The sequence below is a fragment of the Myotis brandtii genome, unplaced genomic scaffold (genome assembly GCF_000412655.1).
Source record: "Myotis brandtii unplaced genomic scaffold, ASM41265v1 scaffold802, whole genome shotgun sequence".
Lineage (NCBI taxonomy): Eukaryota > Metazoa > Chordata > Mammalia > Chiroptera > Vespertilionidae > Myotis > Myotis brandtii.
The window spans coordinates 893620-912445 of NW_005371230.1; the positions used below are offsets into that span (position 1 = coordinate 893620).

Sequence of the window (18826 nt, forward strand, 5' to 3'; positions counted from 1 at the left end):
ATAAACATGTAGACCCCAGAGATTTCATGACAGGTTCCTTCAGCTTCACCCTTAATCCTGATAATATTTCCCTCAGGTATTTAACGTCCTCACTTTTAACACAGGGAGAGTTACGTTATTTACCTTCTCACAGAGCGACCACGAGGAAACAGGCGTCGATGAAGAATCTGTACACTGCAAAGCTAGACAAGTGTAAATGATTTCTGTTCTGCATTTAGCATGTAATGCATAAAGTAGCTACTGTGTGAGTTGGTCTGGGAATCCATGGGGGTCCTTTTCTATGAGGAAATATACTTAAAGTTCAAAAAAACCTACTTTAAACCAGCTTTTAAGGCATGGGCTTAACATGTACCTGCTGTAGGCCAGGCACAGTGCCGGGCACTGCAAACACACCTCACTGCGACGGGCTGCCTACCATCTTGGTAGCTGTCTGTGTTCCAAGATGCCTCTTTGCTACGGTCAACCGATTAATCGTGATAAATACATGCCGTCCTCCGGTTTCCCCAAAGGAGACCTTTCCTTGTTGCTGTTAGAACGAGGCATTCCGTGTGTGGCATTCCTATCGAGGGCTCAGGATATGATGATGAACAAGTTCATGAAGATGGGGCATTATCAGTAAAAATATCCCTCAAATGTAAACGCTCTTTTTAAATAAGAGAGTTAATGGTGCCGCCTTGAGGTCTCCGGGTTTAGAGGCAGAAGACCTGAGCCCAGCCGCTCTGCTCTGTCGTCCACCCTCCTGGAACACGTGTTTCGTGCGGACCCCGGCACACGGCACACGGCACACGGCACACGGTACATTAGACAGACACATCCCTGGCAGCCTCTGATTTTCCCATTATGTTTATCCACCAGGTTGGGGCTCAGATTTAGAACAGCAGACTTTTCATGTCAAAAAATGTCCTTTTCAATATTAGATCTATGGCATAGCTTAAGTTTCTATGTTTTTTTCCTTCTCAATCCCCTTTAAGTTTCTAAGAAAACGGACTGAGAAATTCTGGGAATGTGGCTGAACTTGATTGAAAGCTGAATGTGGCAATCACCATTTTTGTGGGGGTTTTTAAATTTGTTTTTCAGTTGAATCTTAGTTGCTCAGTGGATTATTTACTGAAAGACCCAAATAAATGGCCCACGTAAGAGTTCTGTATCTCACAACACTGGGGAGGTGTCAGTATGATAATGCTATTTGGCTAAAATACTCCTCACGCTAGTGAGTAAAACTCCCTATAACTCAAATATTCTCCTTTGTAGACTATCCTCACGCATTCATTAGAAAGGCAGCTCAGTGAATTTACTGAGGTGTACAGAAAATACAGTTTAAAAATGGGTGTAGAAAACCAGTTTGTCATCTAGCCTGTAACCAATGCGTATTAAATATGAAAGGGATTCAAGAAGGAACCGCTATGTGCTAACTGCATAAAGCTTATGGGTGAGCTACATATCCCTACAGCAGGGGTCCTCAAACTTTTTAAACAGGGGGCCAATTCACTGTCCCTCAGACCGTTAGAGGGCCGGACTATAGTTTAAAAAAAAACTATGAACAAATTCCTATGCACACAGTGGCGGCAAAAACACCCGGCGGGCCGGATAAATGTTTTCGGCGGGCCGCATGTGGCCCGCGGGCCGTAGTTTGAGGACCCCTGCGCCTCCAGAGAAAATTCTACCTAGTAACAACGGACAGACACAGAGCTAATTTGTGGAAATTGTCTCCTCAGAACAACCTTTACCTTCTGCCATGACAAAGCACTTAGAGAAATGCAAATAAACTTATTTCAAGAAATAATCTCATTCATAAATTCTTGAGTTAGAACCATTAAGCTACTCGCAACGTCTCCTTTAGTATCTCTGGAGGTCTGATGCTTTCCCTCAGTCCAGGGATCAAGAGGCAACGTGAAAGGTTGGAAACTGCTGTGTGAAAAGCATCAGGCGGGTAGAGTCTTAATAAGAAAGAGTAGAACGTAAGGTCCAGGCCAGTAAACCACACCTTCCGGAAGTGATGGTCTTGAACTTCAACCACCCATTACAGACCTTCAATTATGCCTGCATGGTACCCACTGCTAGAAATTCAAGAGGAGAAAAGAGAGTAGAAGAAAGAAATAGAAAGAAAAAAAATGTACAAAATAACTGGTAAATAAGATTTGATTTGGAAAATAGTGAGCAAAAGTTATTATGTAGAAAAGTCACTTAATAGGCCAGTCGTTTTCAGACTGTCAAGCTCCTTGAGGTCCCTTAGGGCTCTTCAAGGGACGGCAGCAGAGACCTGGGACCCCTGGTCTCTCACCACTTCAACCAGAGTGCCAGCTCTGTGGTCTGTTTAGATACTGGACTGCCACACGGGTTAACTTGGAAAGAAGGTTACATGACAATAATGATGATGATGATAATAATAATAATAATAATCAAGAACTAGTCCTTTAAGAAAAAACAACAGCCTGATATGTGACAAACAGATGAACGATTCCCAATTCTAATTTTGGGACGCTCTGTCCCCAAATTACCCAGAGATACAGTGAAATGATCACAATAGGACTAATTATCATCGTTAATAATGAAAATAACCATATCTGAATACTTGTTAAAATGATAAATATTATAAAATCTTGGGAATCACAGCTAGTGAGAAATGTCCATCTCTCATCGTATTTCTGCATCTCAGAGTCACCAATCTGGAGTAGAATTTAGGAGAATGAGGTCCCGAGTTGCCCTTTGAGGAGAAGGGAGAGTTAAGCAGAAAAAAAGGAAGTTGCGTAGACTCTCTTGCTTTCTGAACCCCCGAACCACTTCAATGCACTGGATGTGACCACTGAGCGTTACATACTCTCAACTGCCAGCCTTCGCCGAGTCCCCAGCACCTACTAAGAACAAGGGACTGTGACTAGAGGGCCCTGATTGGTTGTGTCAGATCTACAGGAGGAGGAAGGACAGTGCTGGCACGTATTTTGATCTAAGAGAGCGGAGTCCCCCAATCTTTCCGCAGGAGGAACAAGGTCCATCTCTTTGTGGGCACATGAGTGGTGAGAGGAAGCTGCATGAGGAAGGTGGAGAGGGCCACCAGGCAGCTGGTTACCATGGCAACAAGCTTCTACCTCCACTGGAAAGGTTTTGAGACCTGCTTTTACAGTTGACCCTTGAACAATGCCGTGGTTAGGGGTGCTGACCCTCCCCCACCTGCACAGTCAAAAATATGTGTGTAACTTTTGATTCCCCTAAAACTTAACTACTGTTAACTGTAAACATTACTGGCAACACAGTCAGTTAACACTTATTTGTATGTTTTATGTATTATGTACTGTACTCTTACAATAAAGTCAGCTACAGAAAAGAAAATGTCATGAAGAAAGTCATAAGGAAGAGAAAATACATTTACAGTATTTATTGAAAAAAAATCTACCCTTGTCCAGCCGGTGTGGCTCAGTGGTTGAGCATCAACCCATGAACCAGGAAGTCTACAGTTCGATTCCTGGTCAGGACGCATGCCTGGGTTGCGGGCGCGATCCCCAGTGTGGGGCGTGCAGAAGGCAGCCAATCAATGATTCTCTTTCATCACTGATGTTTCTGTCTCTCTCGCCCTCTCCCTTTCTCTCTGGAATCCATAAAAATATGTTTAAAAAAAGAAAAAAGCAGCCCCTAGTTGACCCGGGCAGTCCAAACCCGGGTTGTTCAAGAGTCAAGTGTATATCCTCACTAGAGGGACTCTTGTCCTTGAGCCAATCAATTGATTCCCAACCCCCACTAACTACTCATTCTGCTCAATCTTTGAAGCACTTAAAAAAACAAACACCCTTTCTTTACCAGCACGGGGGCAACGTAAACATTGAAGAAAAAATACTGGGAATGTTGGTCTTAGATTGGACTGAGGCAAGTGTGAGGGGGGCAGCCAACCCACCCGTCCAGATTGGCGCTCTCTACAGCTGCAGAAACACTGGTGTCAAGTCCTGCAAAAGAAGCCAGAGACAGGCAGTTAACCACACAGAGCACCAACCCGAACCCTCGTCACAGAGCCGAGCTGTGCAACCGGACGCCTTTTCCAGGTGTCTGCACCCAGCCCGGCCCGGTGGGTGTGTGTGCACGCACAGCGCCTCTCCCTACCGTGGGGAGTTGAATCCACTGTCCACCGTGATGCTGCTGCTGTCCATGCTGTCCAGGCGTGCCGAGTGGGTGGTCCTCTGGTGGCCGCTGCTGTCTGTGTCTTTGGGGGCGAGGAGGGTGAGGTTCTTCTCAAATTTCCTCTGCAGGTCTCGCTCCTTCTCCCTTTCAAGGAGCCACTGCATGGTGCCCACATCGTCTCGGTTTTTCTCCTCCTCTGTGGTCTTGTTGGCCCCCTCCTCGGAGTCGTCATCATCAGACACGTTGTAATAGTCGAAAGAGGCTTCCTGGTTGCCGCCGGGCTCCTGTTGGCGCTGGAGGGCCGGCAGGACCTGCGCGGCTGCGGTGCCCAGGGACGGCTCCAGCTTCTCGCATCGGCCCGCCAGCGTGTCCGCAGGTGCCTTCGGGTGCGCTTTGAGGAGGGACAGGCTGGATTTGTGGTAGCTGTTTACAGACAAGGTGCTGTGCAGAGGTTTGAACAGTGTGTCTTTGCTGAATATCTCTTTCCTCTTGTCCAGGCTGCTGGGCTCGGTGCCGTGATGCTGGATGAGGCGTCCATTGGCCATCCCTTCCGCCGCTGCGCCCGGAGCAGCCGGGCCCCCGCCTGGCCCTGTGGGCGACTCCTCCTTGTGTCCCAGCTCCCTGGAGGAAAGCGGGGTCTGCCTGTCCGACAGAGGCAGCTTCTTCACCCCTTCGGCCAGGGCCAGAGGGTCCTGGTCCTCTTTATTCTTTCCCAGAGGCGATGGCGCCGTGAGCACCGTCTCGCTGGACGTGTTGCACTGGAAATAGTCGTCCGTTGCTGTTTTCGTTGGACAAGAATTGAGGTCACCGAAGGACGGCAAACTCTCGGGGGGTTTGCCTGGCTCCAGGAGGCCGCACGCGCTGGACGGCTCCTTGCTGCCGCCGACTATTTCCGGAATACACACCTCTTTATAGCTCGGGGACAGAAGGTGAGCCCTTTGATGACCGGCCGTCGGGGCGGGCCTTAGCGTGCTGTCGTCAATGTAGGGCTGGATGGGGGTTGGGTCCTCCTGGCTGCAGCCTTCGGCCAGGTCATCAGGCGTCCCCAGAGAGGACGCGCCCAGGGGACCCTTGGAATTGTCCATGGACCTGGACCTCTCCTTGGCTTTGCTGGACCTCTCGTTCCTGGACCGTCGGTCCTGGGTATGGCTGTGGCTTCGGTGCACTTTCGAGTGGGAGCTGCCCCTGGAAGGTTCGGGAAAGGGCATCTCAGTCCTCCTTTTGGCCAGTTCCCCCGACACGTCCCACTCCGGCGTCATGGGGAAGTGGGGCTCCAGCACGCTGGGGTTGCTGTGCATGATGAAGTTCTCGCCTTTGTGCTCGATGATGAAGCAGCCCTCCCTGGGCACCCTGGTCAGGGGGTCGCAGAAGTCGTACTCCCGCTCCCCGGGGACGTCCAGGTGAGAGCCGTCCGACGGGTCTCCTTTAGACGCGCGCGTCTTGCTGTGTGAGCGCGACTTGCCGTGCGACTTCCGATGGGTCCGGCTCTTTTTACTCCTCCCGCTGTGATGGGCGGAGGAGCCCGCTTTGCTCCGATGCGCCTTCTCCTCCTCCAGCTTCTTCATCAGCGCCGTGTGCCTCATGACGTTCTCCACCGTCAGGTCGGGGTTGATGCGCCGGATGATCTCCATCTCCACCTCCCGGGGGATGGTCGTGGGCGTGTCCTCGTCTCGCAGGGGCCACTCCTCGGGAGGGAACTGGGCGGAGAAATTGGCCAGCTGCTTGGTCTTGTCTTTCTTAAAACTCAGCCGGAAGAGCTTGAGCCCAAACTTCTTGGACTGCTTTTCCCCGTCTTTAGGCTTGGAGAGGGTTTCCGTCTTGTAGGAGAAGTTGACAGTACTTTTGCTCTTCTCGGTGGGTGGCAACTGGCAGAGGGAGGGCGGGCAGTACGGGTCTTTGCAGTCCTTGGCAGGCTTCCGCTGCAGGGTGGACGCATGCATGCTGTGCATGTCCTCCCGGCAGCAGTGGCAAGAGTCGCAGTGGTTTCTGGGCAAGGTCCTTTCCCTGACGCAGCCTGAGGCAGAGGGCGTGATGGTTCCGGGCTGGGGAGAGGTGCACTGAGACCGGTCGGGTATCCGCTCGTCCAAGTGGTACCACTTGCTGTTAGTCCTTATGAGGGACGGGGTGATGAAGTACGTCTGCGGGGTCACGATGAAGTAGCCCTCGGGGGTCGGGTAGATCTTCCTCTCGCGCACCAGCGTGTTCAGGGTGTGCCGCAGGATCTCCTGGCTCGGGGTGGGGACGCCTGAGAGCGAGAGAACACACTCGTGAGAAGGGAGAGGAAGCATGTGGTGGACTCCCGATTTTTTATTACTTATTTATTTTAAAAATCGCTATTGTTGAAAGTATTACCTATGTTCCCTTTCTTCCCCCATTGACCTCGTCTAGCCCGACCCCACCCCCTACCCCAGGCCTTCACCACCCTGTTGCCCGTGTCCGTGGGTTATACACACATGCATACAGGTTCTTTGGTTGATCTCTTCCCACCTTCCCACCCACCCTTCCCCACCTTCCCTCTGAGATTCCACAGTCTGTTCCATGCTTCTATGTCTCTGGATCTATTTTGTTCATTAGATTCCACATGAGTGAGATCATGTGATACTCATCTTTCTCTGACTGGCTTATTTTGCTTAGCATAATCCTCTCCAGGTCCATCCGTGCTATTGCAAATGTGATTCCTGATGTTTTAGTCTGCTGTGTCCCCCCATGATTCATAGAGTCAAGCCCCAAACCCCAACATGATGGTATTAGGAGGTGGGGCCTTAGGTTTAGGGGAGATCATGAGGATGGAGCCCTCAGGATGTGACATTAGGGCAGCAGTTCTCAACCTGTGGGTCGCCAACCTGTGGGTCGTGACCCCTTTGGGGGTCGAACGACCCTTTCACAGGGATTGCCTAAGACCATCGGAAAACACATATATAATTACATATTGTTTTTGTGACTAATCACTATGCTTTAATTATGTTCAGTTTGTAACAATGAAAATACATCCTGCATATCAGATATTTACATGACGATTCATAACAGTAGCAAAATTACAGTTATGAAGTAGCAACGGAAATAATTTTATGGTTGGGGGTCACCACAACATGAGGAACTGTATTAAAGGGTCGCGGCATTAGGAAGGTTGAGAACCACTGCATTAGGGGAAGAGACCAGAGCCCTCTCTCTGTAATGTGAAGAAGAGGGTCCTCACTAGACAGCAAATGTGTGGGTGCCTTGAACTTGGACCTACTTCTCAGCCTCCAGAACTGTGAGAAACAAATGTCTGTCGTCAAAGCCAGCGAGTCTATGGCCTTTTGTTACAGCAGCCCAAACGGACTAAGACAAAACCCTATTAATCTGGCCAAGCTTCCAAGGATTATCTATAGCAGGTAAAGAGTTTTCAAAGGTGTTCATTAAGTTTAGTGGGAATCCTGGTTTTCTCTGATGACCCGCATGAGTATTACCACCGATAGGATGGGAAAATACAAGAGCTGGAGGGGGGGCGGGGGAGGCTTAGATGAGGTTAGGTTGCTACTGTGGTTAAAAAGCTTTACCGAACCGAATCGGTAAAGGCAGAATATTTTTAAATGAGGGGAGACATGAAAAATGTTTTACATGATCTGATAGAAAATGAACAAAAGATTTTTTTTCAATAAAAGCAACGAGGGGACAGAGTTAAAATAGCCATCTTGGTATTGAAAACAAATCTAAGATAGATAGAGGCTCCCATATATATGTGGAGGTATTCTATACTTTTTTTCAAGATTAAGTTTACTGGACAAACTGAATTTTATAAATTACATAAAAGGGCACACGGCCTTGACCACTGTTAATTACGTAGCTCTCTCGTTTTCCAATCATCTCCTTCAATGTGGGACGTGGCGCGAGCCCGGGGGGAATTCGGGTCAGAGCCTTCTTCTCGGCCTAAGTCAGCAGCACGGAGGTGGGTTTCCTACTTCGTAACCAGGGAGCCCGAAGAAGTCCACTCGTGAAGGCTTAGACCTCCTACGTCTGTCCGGTCGCTGGTCCCAAGCTGCCATGTTTGTTAGAATAGAGATCTCAGAAGGAAATGATAGACACTCCTTTGTACAATAACTGTTTTCAAAGGGTTTTGTGTGCGTTTTATGTCCAGTTCTACCTTCAGAGGCAGAATGAGGAGAATACATACTTAAAGTACACATTCTCCAGGCTGTAGTGCATTTGCGTTATTTCTTGGCTGTTCTCCACTCCTCATTGCCAGGCACACGGAGGGTGATGATATTCACAAGACTGACCTTAATGCTAAGCTGTCATGCGTCACTTGACTACAGGGACACAGTCTGAGAAATGGATTCTCAGGCGGTTTCGCCATCGTATGAACATCTCCGAGTGCACTTATACACACCTCGGTGGTACAGCCCACTACACACCTAGGCTGCATGGTGTATGTAGCCTATTGCTCCTGGGCTATAAGCCTGTATAGCATGTTACGGTACTGACTACTGCAGACAGCTGGAACATAATGATAGTATCTGTCTATCTAAACATAGAGAAGGCACAGTAAAATGTGGTGTAACAGATTAAAAAAATGGGAGGGGGTTGGGGGATTGGGTGAAAGGTGGGAGGGAGTTGGGAGAATGGGTGAAAAAGGTGAAGGGACTGAGAAGTACAAAGTGGTAGTTACAGAATAGTCGCGGGGTGTAAAGCACAGCACAGGGAACACAGTCAATAACACGGAAATAGAATGTGTGGGGTCAGGTGGGTACTCAATTGATTGGGGTGACCACGTAGTAAGTTATATAATGTCTGATCACTGGGTTATACACCTGACACTAATATAATAGTGTATGTCAACTGTAACTGGGAAATAAAAAGCTATTTTTTATAAAATGGTGCACCTGCACAGGACACTTCCCATGCATGGAGCTTGCAGGACTCGACGTTGCTCTGGGTGAGTCAGTGAGTCAGTGGTGAGTGAATGTGAAGGCCTAGGACATGACTGGAGACCACTGTGGACTCTATACCACTGTCCCATGAGCCCTCCCCTGCTTCCTCCCAACAGGGTCAGAAATAGAACCCCGAGGCTGTCGATGCTGCTCCGTGCCCAGGGGGGTGGGCCGGACTGATTGGAAACATCGAGGAGAAGCTGGCTGGGTAGGGCGTAGGTCACCATAGTGACGGGCAGGAGGGAATGAAAGGTGGCCCGAGGATCAGTCGGAATAGAAATCAGGATAGAAAGATAAAGGAACACGGGCCTGTCGTGGCCAGGTGGCTTGGCTAGCGCATGCTGGGGTAGTGATCAGATTAAGAAACTTTGCGTGTTCATAAAAAAAGCGGGTGTTTAACATGGAGGGGGCGCAGAACTGAGGACTCAATATTTGCACTTGTGGAATTCGTCTTCGGTTTCATTGACCCCATCTGGCACAAAAGGCTCGCTCTGGCATTGAACTGATGGAAGAAAGACAACTTACCTATGCTTTATATCATTACAACCTGGAAATATTTCCATAGTCCAGGGACAGGCTGGCCCCACACAACCACAGAGAGCTTTTATAAAGGGGCCGCGGCACTTCACACCTGTTCAGGTAGCTCCCGGGGACCTGTGTCCCTGTACAGGACCTCAGGTCCTTGACAAAGGATGCACAGCAACGTTCTGAGGACCGTCTGACTAGGTGTGGAGGGCTGTATCCCCCTGAACACACAGGGCTCAGGGACGGGCTCCTCTTGCTGAAACAGGTCAGTGGCTGTCGGTCTGGGATGTAAGCTGTGCCCTCGGAATTGAGGTGCTGTGAGTGAGAGGGAACTGGTTGCCAAGCCCCATAGATACTAATCCCGTCAGAGAGAAAAATTCCTTCTGAACCACATGGCCTTCCATTTCCTACAGGAAATTCAGCTCCACTGTAACCTTATGGGACCACTATCCTATACACGGTCTGTCGTTGACCAAATATCCTATCAGGTGCATGACGGTAATCTGGAAGCAGGTCAGCTTGGATCATACTGCCGATATTCAACCGTGTCTGACCCACGGAAATGGCAATTTCAGTGGAGACTGAGCGCTTGGGCTCCAGGGCCAGGCTGCTGGCTAGAAATCCATCACTGTTCTTCGATGCGACTGGTTGAATCATGCCCCCCCCACCCTCTGCCATTCATATACTGAAGTCCTACCTCCCAGGACCTCAGAATGCGACCTTACTTGCAGATGGGGGTCTTTCTAGAGATAATCAAGTTAACATGAGGTCACTAGGTGGGCCCTCATCCAACATGCCAAGTGCCATCTTTAGAGGAGAAGTTTGGACATAGAGACACGCATAGAGAGGACAGTGGCAGGAGACCCCAGGAGAAGACAGCTGTCTGCCAGCCAAGGACACGGTCCGGTCCTGGAGCAGATTTGTCCCTCACCTTCAGAGGGAACCAGCCAACTCTACCGACACCTGGTGTTGGACTCCGAGCCTCCAGAACTGTAAGACAATACATTTCTGTCGTTTAAGCCTCCTGTACCATGTTGCAGCTGCTCTACAAAACCAATACGATTGGTATCTTCTTAGGCAACTTCACCTCTCTGAGCCTCTATTTACTGCCATCAAAATGTGGATCGTAACAGCACCTATGCTCACAGAGTTGTGAGATTAAATGAGTGTAATGTACGTACAACAGTACCTGACATATAGTGAGTTCTCGATACATATTAGCTATGAGTAGTCTCAACTTTGGGTCAAGACGCATGGAAACCTAGATTACCTTCAAAGGACACTGTATAGCAACCCAGAACATCCAGGTAAGCTGAGAAGGGTAAGCTCCCCCGAATCCTTCCAAACGGTGAAGGTGGGATACGAAAGCATTAGGTAATGGCCTGGGGTTCTCAAGGGGAGAGAGGCCATGAATGAGATGTAGTACACACACCTGTTTCGTTACTGCCTTCAGGAGGCATCCATAGTGACCAGGTGGACAAGGTAACAGTGCCTACGAAGAAGGTATTATTTCATAGAATTGTCTCATTGTGGGCCCACATGCTTACTTTCAATCTAGGCTCTACTCTTGGGAAACGCACACTGGTTTTCATGCAAATGATTCCAAGGCCGGGATAATCGCAATGTTTCCCCTAAATTTCATGAGAGTTTCTGCACAAAATAAAAACAAATTCCAGGTGAATTAGTGATAGAACCCAAACCTTATCTATGCAATTCTTGAGCACCCGCATAAAACAAAAACTGCTTGTACACGAGAAAGCAACTTATAAAGAGCTGCTACGCCCCATTAACAGTCAGAACAACTTCACGCAGAATTCGGCTCCTGAGAATAGACCCCACTTACACTGCAGTCTCACGAATGACACCCCAGGAGCTGTGCAGCACAGTCATCCAGAGGACAAACCCACATGTAAAACAGGGTCTCTCACACAGCAGCACCCGTGCAGTCAATACTAAAACAGAAAGAAGCAGCCCTGGCTGGGTAGCTCAGGTGGTTAGAGCATCATCCCAATACCCCAAGGTTGTGGGTTTAATCACCAGTCAGGACACATAGAGCATCAACCAATGAATTCATAAGTAAGTGGAACAACAAATCCCCCTCCCCCCATCTCTCTTTCTCTCTCTCTCTCATCAATGAAAACAAAAAAATTAAAATACAAATAAGTTTTTCCAAAAAAAATGGTAAGGTTCATTTTTAAGGCTTCACGATTGAGTTTACTATGCTGTTATGTTAAAGAAAAAGGCCCAATTCATAAAAATGGCTATTACTACACAACAAAAATTTACCTGTATTCTAGAATTTGCTGATTGTAGGCCTTCCCGTGATGATCTCAGAACCCTTACAAAACTATACAGAATCGTGAGTACACTGTGATCATTCCTTACCATGAGGAATAAGCTCCCTGACTGTTCCCAAGTGAAGGAATAAGAAAGCGTTTCCATAGAGACTTTACATCTAAAGTGTTTATGTTTTGTATCTGGAAGTATATCGATCAAAGAATGTTTAATTAAAAAAACAACCTTAGAAACATTCCCTGTTCAGTCATTTCCCAGCCTTCTACCTGTGCAGTTCATAAGCCTTCCCTGAAAACCACTGGTATTGATGATGATGATCTTATTTGTAAGCCCCCCAAGTATAATGACAGCCATTTTGAATTATCTATGAAATCCAGGGTCCCACTAGAAATCCATGGGGGTCACCTGTCACCTGAAAGAGGTATGTTTGTGATGGATACTGTTAACATCTGCTTGTCCCATCACTTTCCGATTCTACCCCCGAAGTTCATCAGGAATTCAGGTTTTGAGGCTTAAACAACAAAGACCAGCTTTCCACCCAACCTAACCCCTCTCCCATCTTCCTACTGAAAGGAAATGGGTTTGGCTGGAAGTTAACAAGGAGAGACAATCAGAGATGGGAAAATGGTATAAAATTTAAGACAATTCATAGGTTCCCAGGGTGGGATCCTGTTAGAGCAGCGGTTCTCAACCTGTGGGTCTCAACCCCTTTGGGGGTCGAACGACCCTTTCACAGGGGTCGCCTAAGACCATCGGAAAACACATATATAATTACATATTGTTTTTATGATTAATCACTATGCTTTAATTATGTTCAATTTGTAACAATGAAAATACAACCTGCATATCAGATATTTACATTACAATTCATAACAGTAGCAAAATTACAGTTATGAAGTAGCAACGAACATAATTTTATGGTTGGGGGTCACCACAACATGAGGAACTGTATTAAAGGGTCGCGGCATTAGGAAGGTTGAGAACCACTGTGTTAGAGTTTTTAAACAATACATATCATTTCACATACATTAACTGAGAAACTGACAGAGGGGAACACATCACCAGGAAAAGTGGGGAGACTCAATCTGGCCAATCCCTGCTTCGTTTGGAAGCAGTCCTTCTGCCCTCCCCCATGGTCATGTGCATTTCCCACGCCTGGACTTTGAGTTTGGCCAAAGACGTGTGACTGGGTGTGACATCACCAAAGGGCTGACGAACCCTTGTGCAACTGGCTGGGCATCTGCCACCCCAGTAGACAGAACAGGACTCTGCTTGAGAGGATGGGGGGCAGGTGGAGAGGAGCCACCTGGCTGCGACCCGTCTGAATCAGCTGACTCCTGGAGCTAAATAAATGTTTATCGCTGAATGCCACTGATGTTCCGTGATTGTTTGTTACCCAGCTTTTTTGCAGCAAACACTAACTGATACAACCAACAGCTTATATAGGGTGTCCCAAAAAATGTATACACACTTTAACAGCTGATAACTCACTTAATTTTCACTCCTTTTCGGGTATAACTGATTTGAAATAAGAAGGCAGACTAAGCTTTGAACAAAGAAAATTTATCCTAAAGTGCCACTAGACTTTTTTTTTATGGGGACACATAAAAGATAAAGTTTACGGTACAAAACCAGCACAGTTGACGAATTGAGGGCACACAAGTATCGGATGAAGTGATTGTTGATGCTTGCGATTCCACTGCTTCGAGTTATCAGCAATGCCTGGACCAGACGGTCATGAGTTTGAAAACAGGCACTGACAAAAAAATGATTCATTTCTGAAGGTTCTTTTAAATGTTGAAAACGAACTGCATGTTAATAAACACTGACTTTATGAGCATTCAAAGTGCGTATACGTTTTTGGGGGACACCCTGTATTTACTAAGGTCTCTTGTCAGTTGAATGAAAAAGATGTGAAGCGTCTGTGCTTAACGTGAGTAAGCTCTATTTCCATCGAGGTAGTGGTTGCATCCAAGCCAAGCTGACAAACTGATGGCCCAATAATGTGTTTTCCTTGGCTTGCATGTCATCGGCACACCCAGGGTAAAATCTACCCGCACACGACTGCCAATACTTAGGATGACGTAGAGATGCCCCATAAAACTGCATTTCCAGATTCTCTTGAAGAAGCAGGAGGTTTGGCAACTCTGGCAGGGCCGTACTTTTTGGAGGAGAGGGGATAACATAGTGGGGCTGAGAAGTGGGCTGCCTCCTGGAGATGGGCCCAAGGTCTTTAGCTCCTCCCCATTCCTAAGAGCTTCCAGCACTGGGGGCAGCCAAGGCCGTCCACACAGCAGGTGGGCCACTGTCTTATTCTAACAGTTAAGAGAAAACATTTCATTTTTTCTGTCATAATGAGATCTTAACTAATTTACCAAATGCCATGTTCTTAAAACTCATCAGGACATGACATAAATATCCTGGATACATTTATCGTGATATCTCTCTCTCTCTCTCTCTCTCTCTCTCTCTCTCTCTCTCTCTCTCTCTCTCTCTGTAGTTTAATCCCTTAGGACTAAAATTTTCAGTTGTTTCTGACTAGCTCCCAGGACTCATGATGTTCATGTATTTAAAGGAGGTTGTGTTGCAAAGGTTGAATGGAATCTCGGGAGTTTTTGCCAGAATTCCTCACGGATCCCAATTTAATTTCTTTCGCTCAGTGCCAATTAAAAAAGTATTACAGCTGAAGAAGGCAAATTATTTTTGAAGTAACCCAGGTGCCTTAATGTTTAATTACTAAACTAAGAAAAGTTCCTGGTCACTTTTGGCAACGATTTCCCCCGTTAGATTCAAACACGAGAGGCCGCGTCCGTGCGCAGTCCGGGCGCAGCCAGAGCTCGAGTCCGAGTGGCGAGTGCTCCCTGCGTCTCCCATTACCTGGGAAGCACGTGGTCAGGTGCTCCATCAGGGCCTCTTGGGTGACTGGTTTTCGTGCCGAGTTCATTGCTGAGATGGCCAAGCAAAGGATTTCCCCGAGTGGAATGAACTGAGATTGACTGATGGGAGACATACTGATTGGTGACACATCACCTGCAGAAAGACAATGTTCACAAGTGAGCAGATCATTCAAAGAGCCAGCCACCTGTCACACGCACACCTCACACACACGCCCCTCCCATGACCACACCTGCCCCCGCGTGGTGAGCACGGCCAATGCCAAACCCTGGCGCTGTTCACACAAGCGCAGGCCGTCCACTCGGGTGGAAAGACTCCCACAGAACAGCGGGAGCTCCAGGGGCCTCGACACACAGAACCTGCCTTTAAACCCGGGCACCGGCTTCGCTAGACGTAGCACTGAAAAGCTCGAGGCTTTGAGCAACGATCTCCGCTTTTATTAACTTGGAGCCGATGTATTTACTAACTGGCATCTGCATTGGGACGGATGCATTTGTGGTAACGAGGATTCATTCATTCAAAAGGTGACTGCCTTTCGGGTCAGGCATCTGCTGGGAGCTTGGGAACGTGAAGAAGGCCTCTCCCCCAAACACCTCTGCCCCCAAGGAGTTCCCATTCAAGTGGAGGAGACAAGTAAGTAGACCAAAGTTCAAGGTGTACCAGAGGAAGCTGAACCCCAACTCTGGAGCAGGGAGGGGAGGTGGGGGTGGGGCTGAGAAGCAGGAAATGGGAGGTTTTATGGGGGACCTGTAGCCTGAATCCAGGGCTGAAGCAGGAGTGTGCGGTGGCTGGGAGGTGGGGTGCTGAAGGGGGTGGGAGAACCCAGCAGCAGGTGTTTCTGGGGAGTAGAGAGGGCCCACAGGGGTGCAGGCACAGGCGGAGGAAAGAGCCGTGTGCCCAAGGCCCGCATCCTATGGGGGATGGTGAGCCAGAGAGGGAGCGTCAGAAGTGACAGTCAGACGTGAATCAGAAAGATGACTGGTGGCCGGTAAAGCCTGGGCTGGGGGGCCGGAGAGGGCAGATTACACCCAGGAGGGGCTGAGGCCTCTGCACACGTTTGCTTTGCATCTAAGAGCAGTGGCGGGGAGGCTGACCCCGGGAGCCAGGGGCTACCTGGCTAGGCTTTGGAGGAGGTGACAACAGGCAATGCACGTCTTCTCTCCCGCATCTCTTCTCTACGGCACAGGCTGGTGATTTCTGATTTCCGCTCCGAGAATTCCTAGCCCCCAACAGAGGGGGAGGCTGGGAGAGCAGGAAAGTCTGCTCCCACACCCAGGTGCCCCCTGTTTCGGACTTTGGGGCTCTGTAAGGTCTCACTTGGAAGAGGCCCTACAGAAAGCGGGCGAAAGCCATCGGCAGAGCAGAATGTCTGTGAGTTAAGTTTATTTCCCACGTGTACTTACATAATCTCTCCTCTCTGTTTCCTAAGCATGCGTCTCTCTTAATAAGCTACATGGCCGCCAGAACCCAGACCCAGGTCAGCCAGTGGCATTAAGCAACACCTTCCCGGAAGGTGTCTGGGCACACTGGGCGGGGCGGGGGGCAGCCCCCTCACTGTCAGGCACTTAGAGCTGTGCCCAGCGCAACCCCGAGTTTGATGGAGTCCAGAGGTCCTTTGGGAAACAACTCGAACCCTGCTTCGATGGACTGAGTGGGAAATGGTGTGATGGATGAAACCAGGCAACAGAGCCTGGGAATGAAAACCACCAGATGAGGGGCAAGTCTAACAGGTGCACCGGACGCAGCAGCAGGATCCCAGTGTCAAAGGCCTGAACGTCTCCCTGCCCTGCCCCCCCGCCACACCCCAGCTCAAGTCAATGGTCCCCTCGCTCCTGCATCCCTGGGAGACCCCATCAGCTCTGCTGAGCTGCGATTCTCTGCCAGATGGGTATGAGGAGAGTGTGAAACATTTTCCCCCAAACCAGAGAGAGTGAGGAGAACTCAAATCCAAAACAGGGTGAGGCCAGCAGAGGTCAACACCAGCAGAAGCCAGGAACCCACCGAACTTAGAACCCACCAGCTCTGGGGCCTCTGGGACGTAAGTGTCACAAAGAGAAGGCCCCTGGGGGAGTCTTGCAAGTGTCTGCTGGGGTGGCAGTGGGTGGGGGCTGGAACATGGAGCTTCAGGCTGTGCTGTGGGTATGAGTCTCACCCACTGGCTGGTGAGGCTCCGTTCATATTGGGGATTCAGAAATGACAGAATTATGTGGATGGACCACCTCAGTGGGGAAGTGTGCTACTCCCTAGATGAGTAAATTTAAATATTTAAAAACTTGTTGCACCATTAAATTTAAGCCAAATCTTACTCTGAAGCAGAGGTGGGGAACATCTGGCCCAGGGGCCATTTAAGGCCCGCAAGAGCATTAGGGGTGAGTTAATTAAATGTTTGGCCAAATACAGCAGCCTAATTTTTAATTTGATAATTCTGTATGGCTCGTGAATGATGTTTTAAATATCCAAATGGCCCTTGGCAGGAAAAAGGTTCCCCACCCCTGCTCTAAAGCCTAATGCAGGGGTCCTCAAACTTTTTAAACAGGGGGCCAGTTCACTGTCCCTCAGACCGTTGGAGGGCCAGGCTATAGTTTAAAAAAATACTATGAACAAATTCCTATGCACACTGCACATATCTTATTTTGAAGTAAAAAAACAAAACGGGAACAAATACAATATTTGTATTTGCATGTGGCCCGCGCGGGCCGTAGTTTGAGGACCCCTGGCCTAATGTGTAGAAGATGAACTAGTGGCAGTGGATGAGGACAGGTGGGAGTTGGGAGCTACACCTGTTCTACTCTCTCCTCCCCTCGGGGGCCAGCAGCTCAGCCACAGCCACGTAGAGATCTCGTCTGGGCTTCCCTCTCCCTCCGCCTCCCGCAGGAGAGGACCAGGGCACGGAGGCCAGGTCCCTTGATGAGGGGCTAGGATGGACAGGTGGACCCCACGTCACCTGGAATGACTCTGTAAATTAGATGAAAGAGAGGTGAGGCCGGCTGGCAAAGGGGAAGATCAGAGCCCGCCCCAGGACCTTTGACCTGTGTGCCATTTGGAAGGCAGCGCCTTCACAATGAAGAACGTCTCGGGAGACCAAACATACAAAGTTACTAAATATGATTTTTAAAATGCAGGTCTATTTTCTGATTGTGTGTAAGTTACAGGGAACTTGGTCTCTCTGTAGAAAAGAAATAACTCTTAGCAAACTTAACTATTTTAGGCCACATTCACCTTATGCTTTTGGCTGAAATTATTTGTTTAGTTCAAATGCCATCTTCTATGCAAATTTCTTTTCACTCATTGCAGCCAAATAAATAGAAGAGGCAGCATGCTTTAAGTGTCTGGATTGCATTTGCTTTGAAAAAACTCAGCCCCACTTTAATAAAGAGTCTGTGCAATGACTTTTAACTTGGACAAAATGGGATGTGGGGGCTCTAAGTGACCATCTCCACGTCACCTCATCTGCGTACCGCACTAAGATACATTACTATCCACTCCCTCCCACCCCCAGCCCCATCGCCAATCCTGTTTACTCTCAGTCCAAAGGCTTCCCGAGTCCCTTCCCTCTCCTCCATCCCTGCTCCATGCCGCCATCGCCTCGTCCCTCGCCCAACCTAACGGCTGGTGACCAGCTTTCCCTCCTGCCCCGACGCTCTCTGCTTCACAGAACAACCAGGCCTTCTTAGAAAAGCACAGAACACACGCCACTTCCCTGCACGAATTCCTACAGTGCCTGCCAACTGCACCTAGAAGACTGGAGCTCCTCGCCAGGCCTGAGTGGTCGCAGGGTCTGAGCCAGCCGGCCCACCCCTGGGACCAGCCCACCGCTCCCCACCTGGGGCCCGAGAATTGCTTGGCGGTGTGGAAAAACCACACACACTGGAACTGGAACCAGACTGTTACCCGGCTGCTGTCTTCATGCCGAGCGTGTGTGTGTGTGTGTGTGTGTGTGTGTGTGTGTGTGTGTGTGAGTGTCTCCTGGTGTACTGTCTGTCTCTCCCACAAGAACGTAGGCTCCTGGACAGCAGGAAACATGTTCCCACCACATTCCCAGCACCTAGAACAGGGTCCTCAAACTTTTTAAACAGGGGGCCAGTTCACTGTCC

The 18826-nt window shown here is 48.9% G+C and overlaps 1 protein-coding gene across 3 annotated transcripts in view; it reads right to left on the reverse strand.

The window, feature by feature from the left end:
• The window catches only part of STOX2 (storkhead box 2), a 36145-nt gene that overhangs the window by 6136 nt on the left and 11183 nt on the right, over nucleotides 1-18826 (reverse strand). For 2 of the 3 annotated variants that reach the window (XR_001360117.1, XM_005883862.2), the window contains exons 3-4: nucleotides 14715-14867; nucleotides 4090-6352 (exon numbers count right to left, since the gene is read on the reverse strand). Coding sequence is in view for 2 of the 3 variants with exons in the window: in XM_005883862.2 (XP_005883924.1) it covers nucleotides 4090-6352; nucleotides 14715-14867 (2416 nt within the window). In the remaining variant the exon portion in view is untranslated. Of the gene's footprint in view, nucleotides 1-3886; nucleotides 3936-4089; nucleotides 6353-14714; nucleotides 14868-18826 lie in introns of all 3 variants that reach the window. The other variant, XM_014531411.1, reaches the window with a different exon arrangement.